Here is an 18,475-nt window from a genome sequence, read left to right as displayed (position 1 = left end):
TGATTCAGCTGCTGCAGAAGCTGGGCTGGGTGGTCAACTTTCAGAAAAGCCACCTATAGCTGATGCAGATCTTGGAGTATCTGGGAGTCCAGTTCAACACCAGGGAAAATGGTGCTTCTCCTAGAAGCCCACAGATAGAAACTTCTGTGTCAGATACGGGAGTTTTGGAGCGAGTCTGCCCCGATGGCTTTGTATTTTCAGATGTTGGGATAGATGGTTGCAACCATGGACATAGTTCCTTGTGCAAGGGCACACTTGCATCCGCTCCAGGATCCACTCCTCTTCCGATGGTGCCCACAGAGGGATGCACTTCACTAACTGCTGTCTGTGACAGCAGAAGCTTGTCACAGTTTAGTCTGGTGGTTGGAACCCCAGTCTTTCACCAGAGGAGTTCCCCTTTGCATCTCCGCATGGGTGATTCTGACAATGGATGCCAGCCTATATGATTGGGGGGAATATTGTGAGGAGCGTCTAGTTCAGGAACACTGGTCCCCTTCCCAGAAGAAGTGGTCGATCAATTGCTTGGAACTTTGAGCCATCTGCCTGGCACTTCAGGTGTTTGGGAGCACACTGCAGAACAAAGCGGTACGAGTTTTCTCGGACAATGCAATGGCAGTAACCTATGTCAAAAGCAGCATGAGATTTCTCGGACAACACAATGGTTGCCTATGAAGAAGGGAGGTGTTAATGCCCCTATATAGGTCATTGGTGAGGCCACACTTGGAGTATTATGTTCAATTTTGGAGGCCTTATCTGGCGAAGGATATAAAAAGACTTGAAGCGTTTCAGAGCAAGGTGAAAATGGTAAGGGGTTTGAAACAAAAGTAGTATGAGAAGAGATTGGAAGACCTAAACATGTATACTCTAGAGGAGAAGAAGGACAGGGGAGATGTGATAGACATTTCAATACTTGAAAGGTATTAATATAGAACCAAATCTTTCCAGAGAAGGGAAAATGGTAAAACAAAAGGGCATAACTTGAGGTTGCAGGGAGGAAGACTTGGGAGTAATTTTAGGAAATTCTTTTTCATAGAGAGGGTGGTGGATGCCTAGAATGTTCTCCCTAGGGAGGTGGTGGAGAAGAAAACTGTCATGGAATTAAAAAAAAACAACCCCCACGGGATAAACATAGAGAATCTCTAATTAGAAAACAGATGGCATAAATTAAAGAACTAAGGCCGGTATTGACCAGATTTGTACGGCTTTTGTCTCATATATGGTGATGGTGATTTGGTCTAGGATGGGCTGGGGAGGGCATCAATGGGATCTCCACTAACTTGGAACATGAGGATGTTACTAGCCAGACTTTATGGTAGATATCCTGCAAACAATGGGATGGTTAGATAGACTGTAGTAAGCTTAAATGGCAACTTCAGCAGTTGGAACATAGGCCAATACCAGGTGGACTTTAGTCTATGGCCCAGAAATATCAAAAAAGAGACAAGTTTACTTAATCATGTATTTTTAATGAGAATAACTAGTGGGTAGACTGGATGGACAGTTCAGGTGTTTATCTGCCGTCATTTACTATGTTACTATGTCAATTGTCAGAGGGAACCTAGAGTGCTGCTCTACGCTTGGAAGTTCAGATGCTGTTTCAATAGGCGAAGGCTCATCTTCTGGCATTCTTAATGGCACATGTGGCAGGAGTGGAAAATGTGCAAGTGGATTTCTTCAGCTGGAAGACCCTGGATCCCAGGGAATGGTCACTGTCTCAGGAAGCCTTCACGTGCATTGTGAATTGGTGGGGGCGCCCGACATTCAATCTGATGGCATTGGCAGCCAACAAGAAGGCGGTCTAGTTCTTCAGTCAAAGATTTGAACCAGGCCTGGATGCCCTGGTGCAACCCTGGCCAAAGGTAGGTTTTTATGCTTTCCCTCCATGGTCCATGATAGGCCGACTTCTGCACAGGACATGGCATATCAAGGGCTGGTGACTTATAGTAGCACCAGACTTGCCAAGATGACCGTGGTATGCAGACTGATTGTCTGCAAAGGGATCAAAGTCTCAAAACTTTTTCCCTGTCATCCCAGCTGCTCATGCAAGGTCCAGTTGCCATGCAGAATCTAGAACACTTTGGTCTTAAGGCATAGCTCTTGAGTGTGTGGTGCTAGCGTGTAAAGGCTATTCAAATGGAGTGCTCTTCACCCTTCTAAGATGTAGAAAGAACGCGACTAGATCAGCATAAGCAAAAGCCTGAAAGTGTTTCCAAACTTGGTGTACTCTGAGGAGGGAGGATCCGAGGTCAGCACCGATTTCTGTGGTGCTCACCTTCCTGCAGGAAGGTCTGGAAAAAGACCTAACAATTGACCCCCTGAAAGTTCATATTGCGTGGTTCTCCTGTTTTAGGCCTAGGATTGATAGGAGCACCATAGCCATATATCCAGATGTGGCCAGAGTTTTAAATGGTGTATTGCGCCCTTGTCCTCTGGTGCAACAGCCTTTTCTGACATGGAGTCTTAATCTGGTCTCTGGGCACTATTGAGACTGATCTACAAACCTCTGGAGCAAGCTTCTCTGATGGACCTCATTATAAAGACAGTGTGTTTGGTGGCGATTACCTCTGCCCGAGTGTCGGAACTTCAGACTGTCATGCAGAGATCCATTCCTCAGAATTTCGGATTCAGGTGTGGTCTTAACACACAGTCCCATCTTTCTTATTGAAAGTGGTTTCCAGGCAGCTTCCACATCAACCAAGAAGTACGCTTACCTGTCTTCACTCCTTCAGAATTGAAAGAGTGATCAGTTGTTAAAATTTGTTAGATGTGCACAGACTTACTGTGGTATCTTGAGGTTATAAAATTGACCATTTCCAGATGGATCTTTATGACCATTTCTTCAACTTATATTTGAAATGAAAAATGTCTGCCTATATCCATGAAAGTGACTGCCACTAGAAGTGTAGCTTCCTCATGGGTGGAATCTTCGGCGATGTCCTGAGAAGAAATCTGTAGAGCTGCCACTTGGTCTTCTCTCCATATATTCATGAAGTTTTGAAGAGGACGCTAAAAGTGTGATCTTTTATATTTTGTACAGTATAGGAGGAAATTAATCTTTCTATTTTTTTGGTGGTATACTACATTGAAGGTATGGTGGCTTGGGATTTTAGTTTTTGTTTACCATTTTTGGTCAGCTATTATGTATTTGGTATTTGTGTTCTGTATGTGTGACCAAGTTATTCTGTTAGGATTAATTTTCTATGTAGTGTTCAGTTTTCCTGATAGTGGAGGGGATATTGTGAGGGGAGATGGGTGTTGATCCTTTTTCTGTATTTGCAATTTATAAAATGACAATTGTACAGAATATTTCTTTTTATACTTTAATAAAATGATTTCAATATAAAACCATAATTATTCAAGACTTCTGTGAATGGAATCGGACAGAGCTTGAATATGAGGATATATTTTTTCCCCCGTGTCATTCTCTAATCCGGATATCTTGTTTTTCCTTTGTCTATCCTTGATAAGGATAGAGGACGCGATTGCTGTGTTGAAGAAGCTAGGGAGTATCTATAAAATATCCTACACTCTTGGTGCAGGTTGCTCTCAATTTGGTGACCTATTTGTTTTTCACTTTATGTATTGCAAATGGTTCTGTTTGTTTATCTGTTATATGTTTAATATGAGCGGAGCAGACATGTTTCTCAGGGAGTGTCCTCTTACCCTACCCTAATCTATTTCATCTCCAATGCTGACCATCTGCTTTGGTATGAACTGAGGAATTGGAGAACAGCCCACAAGGATGGGAGGTGGAGCAAAAGAATGCTAATGAAGCTTCCTTCAAGATTTCTTGCGAAAAGGGATAGACAATCTACAGGTTCAGGAATAGAGTGTCTGTCTACTAGAAGGAAGATTACCGAGGTAAGAACCAGATTTCCACATTAGAGACTATATTCATAAAGCCATCTCCAGCCTGCCAAAGTACATAGTATATCTATCAGCCCCATAATGGGCACAATTCTATGATTTGCACCAAAATGTTGGACACCAAGTGTGAATTCTGTAACCAGATCTGGACACCCAGATTCCACTATGGAATTCTAGCATGTCGGCATTTGTGCCAACATTTCGGCATGTCCACTTATGCCATGACTATGGAAGGTGTAAATGCCACACCTAATTTATCATGTAAATTACACTATCTTTTATAATGTTTACATAATTTTAGAAGATGCCCATGTGAACAATCCTCCCCATGCCCTGCCATGTGAACAACACTCCACCCCCCAAAAAAACACTTTGGTTGCATGCTAAGATAATGAAATCCTGCTTGGTGTCCAACTAGAATTCTATAATCCAAACATACAAATAGCACATATATTTAGGTGCTCATTATAGAATGAAGTGGTCAGATTAGGGAGATTGCTATGGCTTTTTATAGTTTTCATGTTGCTCTTATTTTTGTATTTGTTTACAATTTTGCTAGAATGCCTGTCCAACTGCATCGTGTGAAATTTCAGTAAGTATCACAATGCCCGACTACTTGAACATCTGCTTGGACTAGAAGTCATTACAAGAGTAAGTTAGATACTTACCTTGTGACATGACCATGGAAGGCTGTCTGCATGACTCATTTGATAGGTGAAACTTAAGAGACAGGAGTACTAACTTGATAAAGAGTGTAAGATCTATCAGAAACCTTGATAGTTTAATTGTATTTTCTTATGAATACTGCAGAAAATTAAGAATCTGAGTTCATAACTTCTAATTTTAGCTGTTGGACATGGATTCTCTGCGTGTCCTTGAGAAATGTACTGCTTAGGAAAATCACAGGCAACTGATATGTTGTATATACCACAAAAGCAAAATAGATGCATTTTAATTCCAGATGCTCCTTTTACCACAACTGATTCAATTTTTATTGATAAAGCTGATTATGATTATTGGAGTGTGTTTGACTGGTTTACTTTGTGGTGGTGTACATTGCTTTGACTTTAACATTTGTTTGGGGAAGGCAGACTATAGCATAACATAGCCAGCCCAGATGTAGTGTTTCTCATATGCCTTTATCTTGGGCTACCAATTTTACAGGTTTGCCTTTGATTTTCCTACCCATGACTGGCCACCATCAATACTTTTCCCAAATGAGGAAGATGACGCACACTAATTTCATTTAACTTTATTTAATCTTTGAAGTTAAACTAGTATTTTGATGAAAACAGCATGTTTAGAGAGTAATCAGTATTGAAGCATGATGCAATATAGCACTGATTTTTCTCTTGCTGTTGACAATATTAGCCTATGAGCAGAGCATGTTCACTAAAGATTGTGACGTCCCCTTTGGTAAGTTGAATGATTCAGTCTGTCATGCTTATTGTCCTTATGCTTTCAAGGGGCAGATTAACAGCATTGCTTGTGGTGTTTTATTTTACTTTATTTAGAATAAGAATAGAAAGTTTTCTCTGACCAGCAGGATTGAATTGATTTATACAGATGGTGGTATCCATTAATGCTGGTACAGAACAGCTCTCCCCAGTGTTCAGAACTAGTGTAAAGTTCTGAGTATGCACAACAGTTCTTCAGTCTTGCTTTTCTGCATTACTGAATGAATTTGAAAACAAAGTTCTCTCAAAAATATTGTTGATGAATCTTTTCTTCATATTACTAATACTGTTTTCATAGTTTTGCTCATCTTTTTGTTTTCATACTTGCTTCCTTCCTCTTCAGCATGGAGCCAAGCCAGTCTTTGGAGATGATCCAACTTGTGGTAGAAAAATTGCCAAGCATGATTTCCTCAAAGAGATGTGATCTCCCTAGAGCCAAAACATGATCAGGAAGACCTCTATGACTGTAGCTGGATCTCTCTGAGTGTCTGGAAATAGTGCTGGCTTCTTTCTGTGTAGAAATTATTGTGAGGCAGAGGAATGGGTCTTGAAAATAAAGAATCACTGAGGTTGGCTGACTTTGCACAGTCCAGCAGGTGGTCTTTTTTGGAAGTGGCTTTGTTCACCTAACGCAGCAGCCTAAAGGGAAGCACCATACCTCTAATGTAGGTATCTCTCTGAGCTGAGATGTTAGATATTGGTGCAGAACACCTCTTCACCGGTCCTCAAGTCTTAGCAGGAACAAATTACAAAACATTCTTCTAAGACAATCTAAACTCTCCTTAAGCATAGGAGGACCACAAGTACAGCATAGCACCAAAGGGAAAAAAATTGTTACCGTTTGTATTGCCTGTTAAATGCTGAAAAAGGTCTATCGGCACGCTGGCTCAGGCCAAAATATGGCACTTCTTTGATGCCAAAACATTTGAACTGGTGCAGAGTTTTATCTGCCACCACAGTATCTATGCCAAGTTAATGCTGGGTTGTCGGGTGCAAATAACATAAGAATAGCTATACTGGGTCAGACCAATGGTCCATCTAGCCCATTATCTCCTTTCTAACAGTTGCCAATCCCAGGTCAGAAGTACCTGGCCAAAACCCAAATAGTAACATTCCATACTATTGATCCCAGGGCAAGCAGTGGCTTCCCCCATGTCTTTCTCAATAGTAAACTATGGACTTTTCTTCCAGAAACGTTTTCCAAACCTTTTTTAAACTCAGCCATGCTAAATGCTATTTCCACATCCTCTGGCAATGAGTTCCAGAGCTTGATCATTCTTTGAGTGAAAAAATATTTCTTCCTATTTTGTTTTAAAAATATTCCCATGTAATTTCATTGAGTGTTCCCTGGTCTTTGTACTTTTTGAAAGAGTGAAAAATCAATTCACTTTTACCTATTCTACACCACTCAGGGTTTTATAGACCTCAGTCATATCCCCCCTCAGCTACCTCTCTTCCAAAATGAAGAGCCTTAACCTCTTTAACCTTTTCTCATACACAATGAATTCAATTTTCCTTTATTATTTTGGTAGCTCTTCTTTGAATGCAATACTCTAGGTCAGACCATGGAGTGATATAGAAGCAGTATTATAATCTTGGTCTTATTTACCATTCCTTTCCTAATAATTCTTAACATCCTGTTTGCTTTTGAGGCCGCTGCTGCACATGCAACAGAAAATTCCAGTATAGTGTCTACAATGATGCCCAGATCATCTTGGGTGCTGACTCCTAAGGTGGACCCTAGCATCAGGTAATTATAACTTGGTTTATTCGTACTAAAGTGCATCATTTTGCATTTTTCCACATTAAATTCCATCTGCCATTTGAATGCCCGTGTCGCTGTCCATTGTAGCATCCTGGGTAACTGACCCAATCTCTTCTAATGTAATCTGACCTTGAACTGAATAGGTAAAGGTGGAATAGAAAACTTGATTAACTAACTTAGCATAACATAACATTTGGTTGCCCAGTCTTCCAATTTCCTAAAGCCTTCCTGCAATTTTTCACAGTCCGCATGTATTTTGACAACTTTGCATAGTTTTGTGTCATTTGTACCAATTTCCGAATTATTTTAAAATATGTAAAATGGTACCGATCCCAGTACAAAACCCTCCTCGATTGAGAAAAATGACCATTTAACTCTACCCTCTTTTCTGTTCAAAAACTATTTCCTAATCCACCACAGAACATTGCCTCCTTTCCCATCATTCTTTAAATTGTCTCAGGAGACTCATGAGGAACTCTTCAGCCAGCTCACACCTTAAAAAAAAAAAAAAAAAAAAAAGAAACAAACTGGTGAAGCAAAACTTCCTTGGCTAAACCCATGCTGACTCTGTCCCATGTTTTTCTACATATTCTGTAATTTTACCAGCACTGAAGTCAGACTTACTGATCTGTAATTTTCTGGATCATCCCTGGAATCCTTTATAAAATTGTTGTTACATTGACCACTCTTATCTTCAGATATTATGGACAAGTTTAGTGGCAGGCTGCAGATCACGTGTGTTCTTTCAGTACTGTGGAGTGTATACCATCGAGTCCAGGTGATTTTATCATTCTTTAACGTGTCAATTTGAATCTGTAAGTTTTCCAGATTCACCAAGATTTTTCAGTTCCTTCTCATTGTTGCCCTTGAAAACCGTTTTGGTATGGGTAGATCTTCTACAAGCACAGACATTCTTTTCATCTGTTTTGCTTAAACAAGATTTTATGTAGTTACCTTGATGCAAGGGCCCTATATAAGAGAAGCTATTTCCTTTGTCCACTGAAAAAAAAAAACCCCATTACACATTACTGACTTTGGCTCTATCCTACCTTCAGATTCGTCACTACATTTCCTCTTTGTCGAATATTCATCTTTCGGCTTCTTGTCGAAAATTGTTGATGGAGGCCTTTACATTTGGTTCCCAACAGCCTGTCCCGCTGAAATTTTACCATAGACATTTGAAAGACGAATCCCCTATGCTTGATTGTCTGAAATTGCGGGATGCATGGGTGGGAGATTTGAATGTGGAATTTTCTGATGAAGTAATTTTGAATGCTATTAAAACGCTGCCTTTGTATAGTAAATATGCTATCTTTTGGGAACAATACTTCAAATTGACTCTCCGCCTATATATTTCTCCTCGGAGAGCTTTTCTGGCGGGGCTCTGCCCGACTGCGGACTGCCGGCGCTGTGGTGCTCCGGATGCTGGTCTTGGTCACATGTTTTGGTCTTGTTCATCCATACAGACCTTTTGGGATGCTGTCTTTCTTTTTGTGGATGACATCTGGAACATTACAGTTCGGAGATCAGCCCTGGTGTTATTTGGAGCCTCTTTGCATTTTCATCCCCGTCGGCCTGGAGCCTCTGCATTCCTTCGTTGGATGGCTGTGATTGCTATCAAGTGCATCTTGCTTAAGTGGATGGAGGCGGAGGCTCCTGACTATTCCCTTTCACGTAGTCACATGATTACGTTGCTTTCTTGGGAACGGAGAGGTGTTCAGGACATTTCTTCCTTGCCTGGACGGGCCTTTCAACGAATTTGGGAGCCTTTTTGGTCTACACTATCTCCGGTGGCTCGTAGCCGCATTCTGAACTGCTAGGGTCTTGGTATTATCCTCTTATTTATCTCACTTTGTTTGGCATCAGTGAGAGGGGGAGGGTGGGGGGATGGGTTGGGTTGGTAGGGTGGGTTTGATGGTTTTAATATACAAATTTGAGCTACCTTGTTGTTTTCTGTTTTTGATTGTTGTGCTCAATAAAATATATTTAACGATAATTACACTGCAGGTGACTTCTCTCTCTCAATATTGTTCAATGATTTTTGCAAGGAAATGCTGAAGTGTGTGTCTCAGCATTTTCCACACACTTCTCAGGCTTCTGAAATCACATAGGTGCAAAAAGAGAATTCAGTCAGTGATTTTTCCCTCTGTCAGATTTTTAGGTCTCAAGACCATTCTTTGCCTTTTTCATTTCCTCTCTGAGCACCCTCCAAAATTTTCCAAAACAATTGACAGAACCACAGTCGCCAGTATATGATTTCATCGCTGACAGGAATATCCTATTAACAGTGACCCTGTATGAAGATGTATATTCCATATTTGTCTATATTGCAACAAGAGGCTAAGGCAAGATCAGATGTTACTTGGATTGCTGAAGCTTATTGAATGCCCTAAAGATGTGGTAGGTGGTCAGTCCACAGATTGCTTCAAGAGCAGTAAGCTTATATGTGTGCTGTGCACTCTGGTATCTCTACAGCCTTTGTCTGAAAATTTGGAGCTTAAATTCAGATAGGGTGATAATGATGGAACTAGCAGATTCTGTAGAGTCCTTTATGAATGATCACTCGTTCTGCAAGTTCTTCAGTTCATCTTCCAGTGCTTACCTGCCAATGTACCTAAAAGCCGCCTCTGAAACGTCTGAAGATTTTTTGTTAAGTAAAAAGAGACTTTATTGGCCTCAACACTCTCTCCCTCCCCCACCTCAGATTCTGAGCATTCCCGGCCCTAATAATGCAAAATCAGGGCATCTTGTGATATTCCACTCAGTTTTAGTCAGAGCTGAGGAGTCGGTACAGCAAACTTTCAACTCTGACTCCTCTGTTTTTCCACTGTCTGATTCCAACTCCTATTCCTACTATGTAGTGAATCTAAGAGAAATTTGATTTAATTGCAGAAACATAGGATATTTTTTATGCACAAAATTAGACTAATAGACCAACAAGTATATTTGAAGCTTGAACAAAAAACCCTGAATAAAAAAAGTCAAATGAAAATGTAATACACTGTAAGTTGGGGTTTGTTTGTTTTTGTGTTTTTTTAACTATTCAGAGTTGGTGCATTTTTTTTTTACTGATTCCCAACTCTGACCAAATTTGCTTCCAACTCCAAAGCCCGGGTTTTGGCAGCTGAATAGAATCACAAGGAGAGTGTGGCACAGTGGTTAGAGTTACAGCCTTGGCACTCTGAAGTTGCGAGTTCAAACCCTGCACTGCTCCTTGTGACCCTGGGCAAGTCACTTAATCCTCCACTGCCTCAGGTACATTAGATAGACTGTGAGCTCTCTGGGACAGATAGGGGAAAATGCTTGAAGTACCTTTATGTAAACCGCTTTGAGTGTGGTTGTATAACTACAAAAAGGCAGTTTACAAGTCCCAAAACTCAAATTCAGATTATCAAGAGGGAACAAAAGACTCGAGAATCCATTGGAGTTGTAAATTATAGCTTCCAATAAATCTGGACCATCGCAGCTGTTCCCCCTTGCTGGTCATCACCACTTTTTATGGTTCTTCATTCTATTACAGAGATTGATCGTCTTTCTCTTCTTTTATCTTGCTGGTTGCATAGCACATCCAAGCTGAGAAATTCTGATGGCAGCAAGGAAACATTACAGGATGAATCTGTCTTCAAGTGAAAAGAGGTTTTCTATCTGATTTGGCGAAATATAATCCTTTTACTTGCATATCAAATGCTATGCTGCAATACCATCTTGATGTGTTTTGATAGATGGGGCTCTGGCTTCCTACTGTCCAGTTGCCTTCAAATTCTTAAAAGGTCTTCATTTCAAACATCTACTTCAAAAGCTATCAATCCTACAACCTTTTTGAGAGATGGAATTTTTCATGGCTAAAATATCTTCTGTGGAAAGTACTTGTAGCAATTTTGGTCTAAAAGGTTAGTGAAATTAAAGCCCTTCTTACATTCAGTTCTTGATTACTGCTTGTAAAGGTCAGAGCTTATCAGAAAATGTTCTTAGCTATTCATCTCTCTTAACTATAAGAACATAAGAATAGCCTCACCGGGTCAGACCAATGGTCCATCAAGCCCAGTAGCCCGTTCCCATGGTGGCCAATCCAGGTCACCAGTACCTAGCCAATACCCAAAGTGTAGCAATATTCCATGCTACCGATCCAGCAGTGGCTTCCCCGTCTTTCTCAATAACAGACTATGGACTTTTTCTCCAGGAACTTGTCCAAACCTTTCTTAAAACCAGCTACGCTATCTGCTCTTACCACATCCTGTTCAGTTTCGGCCCATTGAATTGATTTTTCGATTCACTTTTCCTGCCCAATCAGGCATTTTTTTTCAAAATCCTGGTGTTTATTTTGTGGCCTCTTCACCCACCCCACCCCCCCTTTGCCTTCTCCAAACCCACATCAGCGCTGTGGTGTAAACAAAAAAGACTTCTCTATTAGGTCCTCTCCCACGCTTGCTCTCTAACACCAGCTCTCTGGCAGGATATACATTTCAAATCTGACATATTAAGAACATAAGAATAACCTTACTGGGCTAGACCAATGGTCCATCAAGCCCAGTAGTCCTTTCTCATGGTAGCCAATCCATGTCACTAGTTCCTGGCCAAAACGCAAGGAATAGCAACATTCCATGCTATCGATCCAGGGCAAGCAGTGGCTTGCCTCGTGTCTTTCTCAATAACGGACTGTGGAATTTTTCTCCAGTAAATTGTCCAACCTTTCTTAAAATCAGCTACGTTATCCGCTCCTACCACATCCTCTGGCAACGTGTTCCAGAGCTTAACTATTATCTGAGTGAAAAAAAATTTACTCCTATTGGTTCTAAAAGTATTTCCCTGTAACTTCGTCAAGTGTACACTAGTCTTTGTAATTTTTGATGGAGTGAAAAATCGATAAACTTGTACCTGTTCTACTCCATTCAGGAGTTGAAGACTTCAATCATATCTCTCCTCATCCATCTCTTTTCCAAGCTGAAGAGCCCTAACCGTTTTAGTCTTTCCTCATACGAGAGGAATTCCATTCCCTTTACCATCTTGGTCGCTCTTCTTTGAACCTTTTCTAGCACTACTATATCTTTCTTGAGATAAGGAAACCAGAATTGAATTCAATACTCCAGATGAGGTCGCACCATAGAGCGATACAGCCTATTTGCTTTTTTGGCCGCCGCACATTGGGCGGAAGATTTCATCCTGTTGTCTATGATGACACCCAGATCCTTTTCATGGGCGCTAATTCTCCTGTGGAGAAGTGTTGATTACAAGCTTTAGACTACTGTTTAGAAAGGGCCAGTTGATATTGGCCACTGTTGGAAACGGGGGTACTGGGCTTGATGGACTTCTTGGTCTATCCCAATGTGGCAATTCTTATTTTTTTAATTAGAATATTACTATTTCTGAGCACTGGTGGATTTGTTCTGTTCCAGCACTGTCAGATGTTATCCATTTGTATGCCTATTTTAATCCTGCTGTCTTTGTAAAGCAGCTATTACAGGTGAGCAACTAAAAGAGCCACAGAAAAAATGAAGCACCTGTTACAGGTAAGCAACTAATCATAGAAACAAAGAAAAAATGAAGGCATATAAAGACCATATGGCCCATCTAGTCTGCCTATCCAAGCCTTCTGCTATCCCCTTTCCTCTTCCTTTGCAATCCAGTGTACTTGTCCCAAGGTTTTTTGAATTGAAATATATTTTTCATCATTTCCCTCTCCCTCTACACCCATTCACTACCCTTTCCATGAAAAAGTACTTTCTGAGGTTACTTCTTAGTCTATCCCCTTTCACCTTCATCCTATGCCTCCTAATTCCAGAGCGTCCTTTCAATTGAAAGAGACTCAACTCACGCATTTATGCCATGTAGGTATTTAAACATGTCTATCATATCTCCCCTCTCCTGTCTTTCCTCTAAAGTATACATGTTGAGATCTTTAAGTCTGTCCCTATATGCCTTATGACGAAGACCAAGCACCATTTTAGTAACCTTCTGGCTGACTCCATCCTGTTTATATCTTTCTGAAGGTGCAGTCTCCAGAATTGTATACTATACTATATTCTAAATGGTCTCCGAGTCTTGTATGCATCATAATCTCTTTTCCTACTGGCCATTCCTCTCCCTATGCACCCAAGTATCCTTTTAGCTTTTATCTTTGCCTTTTCTACCTGTTTGGCCACCTTAAGATGATCACTTAGTTGCACCCAAATCTCACTCCTCTTTTGTGCACAAAAGTTCTTCACTCTTTAAACTGTACCGTTCCCTCAGGATTTTGCAACCCAAATGCATTACCCTGCATTTCTTAGCTACCAAATTCTGGACCATTCTTCAAGCTTCACCAGATCCTTCTTCATATTATCCACACCATCAGGGATGACTAACCTATTGCAGGTTTTGGTATCAGCCGCAGAGAGACAAACCTTATAGCCCTTCAACAAATCTTACCTGACAGCCCTTCAACAAACCTTACCTGACAGCTCTTCAACAATTTCACTTACAAAGATTTTGACCAGTTCCTGCCCTAGTCCATCACTTTAGGACCCATACCGAGGGCATTCAGTTTATTAGGCACCTATGTGGAACAGTGACTGAGGCTTTGCTAAAATCTAAATACACCTTATCTAGCGCTCTCCCTCTATCTAACTCTGGTCACCAGCTAAAGAAATTGATCAGATTTGTTTGTAATCCATTAGATTCCAGATACTTCACTATTCTCTGTTTTAAAAGCATTTCTATTAATTTACTTACCACAGAAGTCAGACTTACTGGCCTGTAGTTCTCTACTTCTTCCTTATTTCTGCTTTTGTAGAGAGAGATCACATTTGCCCTTCTCCAGTCCTCTAGTATCACTCCCGACTCTAGAGAAGCATTGAAAAGGTCAGCCAGCTAAAAAAAGTTTTGCACCAAAAGACATATGAGGAGAGACTAGAAGGCCTAAATATGTATACCCTAGAGCACAAATGTCAAACACAAGGCCCATAGGCCGAATCCGGCTTGTCTGGCAGTTTTATGTGGCCTGTAGTGACTGTGCGCCGGCTTGAGAACGATGTGACGTTTTCCTCATTGCCACCCCCGGGTGTTTTACCTTCTGGCCGGCTCCCTCCTCACTGTCATAGTTGTTTCTGTGGACAAAGCTGCGGGCAGCATCTTGTCTCATCTGGAAGCCTTCCCTCTGATGTTGCTCCAGCCCCTTCCCCCCCCCCCCCCCATCGTGGGACTGGCAGCTTCACGCCCTCTCTGCTCCTGGCATATAGCTTGTAGAAGAGCAGCTGATCCCCACACAGGTCTGCTCGACAGTGCTCACGGCCTTCCCTTTGCCGAGCACATCCTTATGATGCAACTTCCTCTTTTCACAAAGAAGGAAGGAAGAACCAGGCAGCAGGAAGGCCACGAGCACCGGCTTTTCTACAAGCCAGGGAGGGAGGCAGACTGGACCCGTTGGACCTACTGAACCTGCGAGAGGGGGAGCTGGAGCGGTCAGCCCCGAGCAAGAGAGGGAAGGAATGCAAGGGAAAACAGTTGCTGGGGCAGGAGGAAAGGGCATAGGTGGTAGGATTGGAGCAAGAGGAAAGGGGGAGAGAGAGTTTCTTGACCTATGGAGGGGAGTGTTGGAACTGAAGGGAAGGTGGTGAGATGCTGCACCTGTGGAAGGAGGGCTGCTGGGAGAAAGCGAGAGAGAGTGCTGGACCTGTGGAAATGGGATTGCTGGAGGGAAGGGAGAGAGGTGATGGACCTGTTGGGGGAGGGGCTTAAGGGAAGAGAAGGGAAAAGATGCCATACTAAGTGGATGAAAGAAGAGGGAATGAAATACTGAACACATAGCAGAGAGACACAGGGACACAATGGGCATGGAGAGGAGAATAGGGGCAGGGACACAAAGAGAAATGCTGCATGGAAAGAGTAGTGCTGCCCAATTTCAGAAAAAAAATTTTGGTTCAATTTCGGTCCATTGAATTGATTTTTCAATTCACTTTTCCTGGCCAATCGGAATTTTTTTTTTTTTTTTTTTTTTTAAATCCTGGTGGGTTTATTTTGTGGCCTCTTCACCCACCCCACCCCCCTTTGCCTTCTCCAAACCCACATCAGCGCTGTGGTGTAAACAAAAAAGACTTCTCTATTTAAGTCCTATCTCACACTTGCTCTCTAACACCAGCTCTCTGGCAGGATACACATTTCAGATCTGACATATTAAGAACATAAGAATAATCTTACTGGGTTAGACCAATGGTCCATCAAGCCCAGTAGTCCTTTCTCACGGTAGCCAATCCAGGTCACTAGTACCTGGCCAAAACATATGGAATAGCAACATTCCATGCTATCGATCCAGGGCAAGCAGTGGCTTGCCCCCATGTCTTTCTCAATAACAGACTATGGACTTTTTCTCCAGGAAATTGTCCAACCTTTCTTAAAATCAGCTATGCTATCTGCTCTTATCACAACCTCTAGCAATGTGTTCCAGAGCTTAACTATTCTCTGAGTGAAAAAATATTTCCTCCTATTGGTTTTAAAAGTATTTCCCTGTAACTTTGTGTGTCCCCTAGTCTTTGTAATTTTTGACAGCGTGAAAAATCGATCCACTTGTACCCGTTCTACTCCACTCAGGATTTTATAGTAGAGAATGACATGGGGAAAAAAATTTGTCCTAGTTCCCGCAAGCTCGGTCCCTGCTCCATCACCGCAAACCATTTGATCCCATCCGCACAAGCCTCGAATAGTTTTATACTGAAACTTATTTTAATAAAGTATAAAAAGAAATAATATTCTGTACAATTGTCATTTTATAAATCACAAAAAATATAGAGCAAGGATCAACAAAACCCCTGTCTCCCCTCCCCATCTTCTCCACTATCGAGAAAACTGAAGTCAAATTACTACAGAATGTTACATAGGAAAACCAAGTTAACAGAATACTTCAGTCACACATGGCAGGAATAGTGTTAAGGGAGTGCAACTAGGGGAACTACCCCCTGGTCAGAGAGATCCCTAAGCCAGCTGAAAGCTAAAGAAGCACAGTCTGGGCTTTGGAGTCCCCAGTTATGTCTAATACCAGCTCTAGTAGGATACATATTTCAAATCTGATAGATTCTAATCACAAAATGGAAAATAATTTTTTTTTTTTCTACATTTTTGTTGTCTGGTTATTTTATTCTTCATATCACATTGGTCTTGGGCTCTGGTTTCTGTTTCTATCTGTCTCTCTTAACTCACTTGCCAAGGTCTCCTGACCATTTGACATGTCTTCTTTCTCCATGCTCACCATTCATCTTCCATCTCTGTATGTTTTTCCCCCATGTTCAGCAAGCATCTCCCTTATCTGTCTCCTATATTTCCCTTTCTAGTATTTCACCTGTGCCCATCTCCCTGCCTTCATCTCACTATTCTATGATCCCCCTCCTGTGTACAGTATCACTTCTCTATATCCCAATGCCCCTTCGTCCAGCATCTTCCTTCTGCATTCTTATTCTCCCCCATGTCTAGTCATCTTCTATCTGTGTCCATATACCCTCCCATGTCTAGCATTACCCCTATGTATCCATATACCACCCCATGCAGATACAGCATTCCCCTCTTTGTCCCTGTTCCTATGCTCCTATCCATGCCCACTATCTCCCCCCTTTTTGTATATCTCCCTATGTCCTGCTTCTCTTACTCCCTTACACCAGTATGTCTCGCACTTTCCTTCTTCCTCCCTCCACTTTGTTCAATATGTCACTCAGTCTTCCTTCATCCCCTTGGTTCAGCTTTTCTCTTTCCTTCTCTCTTCCTTCAGGTCCTGCACCACTCCACCCACCACATTGGCCCAATCCTCAGACCATATCCAGCAACTGTCTCCCTTTCCTTCAACTTCTACCATTCCAGCAGCTCAAGCCACTCCCTCCCCTCTTTGCAGGTGCAGCAGTCCAATGTAGGTCCTTTGCAGCAGCCCTATCGCAGGTCCAACAAACACCCACCCTCCCTCCCTCGCTCCTGTGGCAGGTGGCAAAAAACCAAACCAAACCACAAACCTGTGACTCTCTTGGGTCGGCCCCGGTGGGCCTACCAGCCTGTTAGAAGCTTCCTGTATGCAGGGCTGCTCCGACCGGAATCTTCTTGCCATCGAGTCCCTCCTTCAGATGTAACTTCCGGGTGGGGGGAGGGTGTGTGTCCGACTCCAGCAGATTTTAGTCTTTCTGACTCAGTACAAGCCATTATAGCTGCTGCCAAAAAACCTGCTCAACAGTGCTTTTAACAGAAATGGTCATGCTTCAATTTGTGGTGTACCTTCCATCACCAAGATGCTTCCACCTCTTCTCTTCCTTTCTTTATCAGAGTTCATCTCTGTTCTATTGGCGTTTTCCATTCCATGTTCCTATCAAAAATAAATCTCTAGGCACGCATCCTTTGGTTTCCAGATTTATGAAAGGATTATTTCACTCCAAACCTCTGATCAAACCACCTTCAGTTGTCTAAGATCTAAATGTAGTTCTTACCAGTATAATGAAGCCACCATTTGAACCACTGGCATATACTCCTTTCAAGTTTCTCACTTGGAAAGTGGTCTTCTTGATCTCTCACTTCTGCCTATAGAGCAGTGTTCTTCAACCTTTTTACACCCGTGGACCGGCAGAAATAAAATAATTATTTTGTGGACCGGCAAACTACTAGGACTAAAATTTAAAAACCCCGTTTACGCCCCATCTCCGCGAGCTCGGTCCCCGCAAACCATCTGATCCCATCTGCACAAGCCACAATTATGATTTTATATTGAACGTATTTTATTAAAGTTTAAAAAGAAACAATATTCTGAACAATTGTGATTTTATAAATACAAATATACAGAGCACAGACCAACAAAACCCCTGTCTCCCCTCCCCTTCACATATATCCCCTCTACTATCAAGAAAACTGAACAAGCCAAGTTATTATAGAATGCTACATAGAAATATCATGCTAACAGAATACTGCAGTCCCCAGTTACGTCTCTAGCAGGATATATATTTCAAATCTGATATATTCTAATGACAAAATAGAACTAAAATTATTTTTTTCTACATTTTGTTGTCTCTGGTTTCTGCTTTCATCTTCTTTTCACTCTTTTCCTTCCAGCATCTGCCCATTCCATCCAATGTCTGCCCTCTCCCCCTTCCATATGTATCTGATTTCTTTCTATGCCCCTCTTCCCTGTCCATCCTCCTCTCTCCTTTTTACATCATTCATTCCAGCTTCACTGCCTTCTTCATTTTTATCTCTCCTACACCAGATCTAGCATCTTTATCCCTCTCATTTCTCTGCTGACCCCCTTTCTAGCATCAATGTCTCTCTACTTTCTCATTGCTCTCTCTCCCCTTTCCCTCATCTGATCTCTCCATTCCACCCTTACCCCCTTCCCCTCCTGTAATCTCCCTGCCAGCTGTTTCCTTCTAGTTTTCTTTCTCCCTACCCTCCT

The 18,475-nt window shown here is 41.8% G+C and overlaps 1 protein-coding gene across 18 annotated transcripts in view; it reads left to right on the top strand.

The window, feature by feature from the left end:
* The window catches only part of MTMR3 (myotubularin related protein 3), a 248,542-nt gene that overhangs the window by 117,189 nt on the left and 112,878 nt on the right, over positions 1 to 18,475 (top strand). For 12 of the 18 annotated variants that reach the window (XM_033956412.1, XM_033956413.1, XM_033956418.1 and 9 more), the window contains one exon: positions 4,427 to 4,459. The exons of 5 other annotated variants lie outside the window; for them this stretch is intronic. In XM_033956412.1, the coding sequence (XP_033812303.1) occupies positions 4,427 to 4,459 (33 nt within the window). Of the gene's footprint in view, positions 1 to 4,426; positions 4,460 to 6,976; positions 7,075 to 18,475 lie in introns of all 18 variants that reach the window. One more of the 18 variants, XM_033956430.1, reaches the window with a different exon arrangement.

The sequence above is a fragment of the Geotrypetes seraphini genome, chromosome 8, assembly GCF_902459505.1.
Source record: "Geotrypetes seraphini chromosome 8, aGeoSer1.1, whole genome shotgun sequence".
Classification (NCBI taxonomy): domain Eukaryota; kingdom Metazoa; phylum Chordata; class Amphibia; order Gymnophiona; family Dermophiidae; genus Geotrypetes; species Geotrypetes seraphini.
Note: the sequence above shows the minus strand (reverse complement) of the source record. Positions and strands in the feature narration are given on the sequence as shown.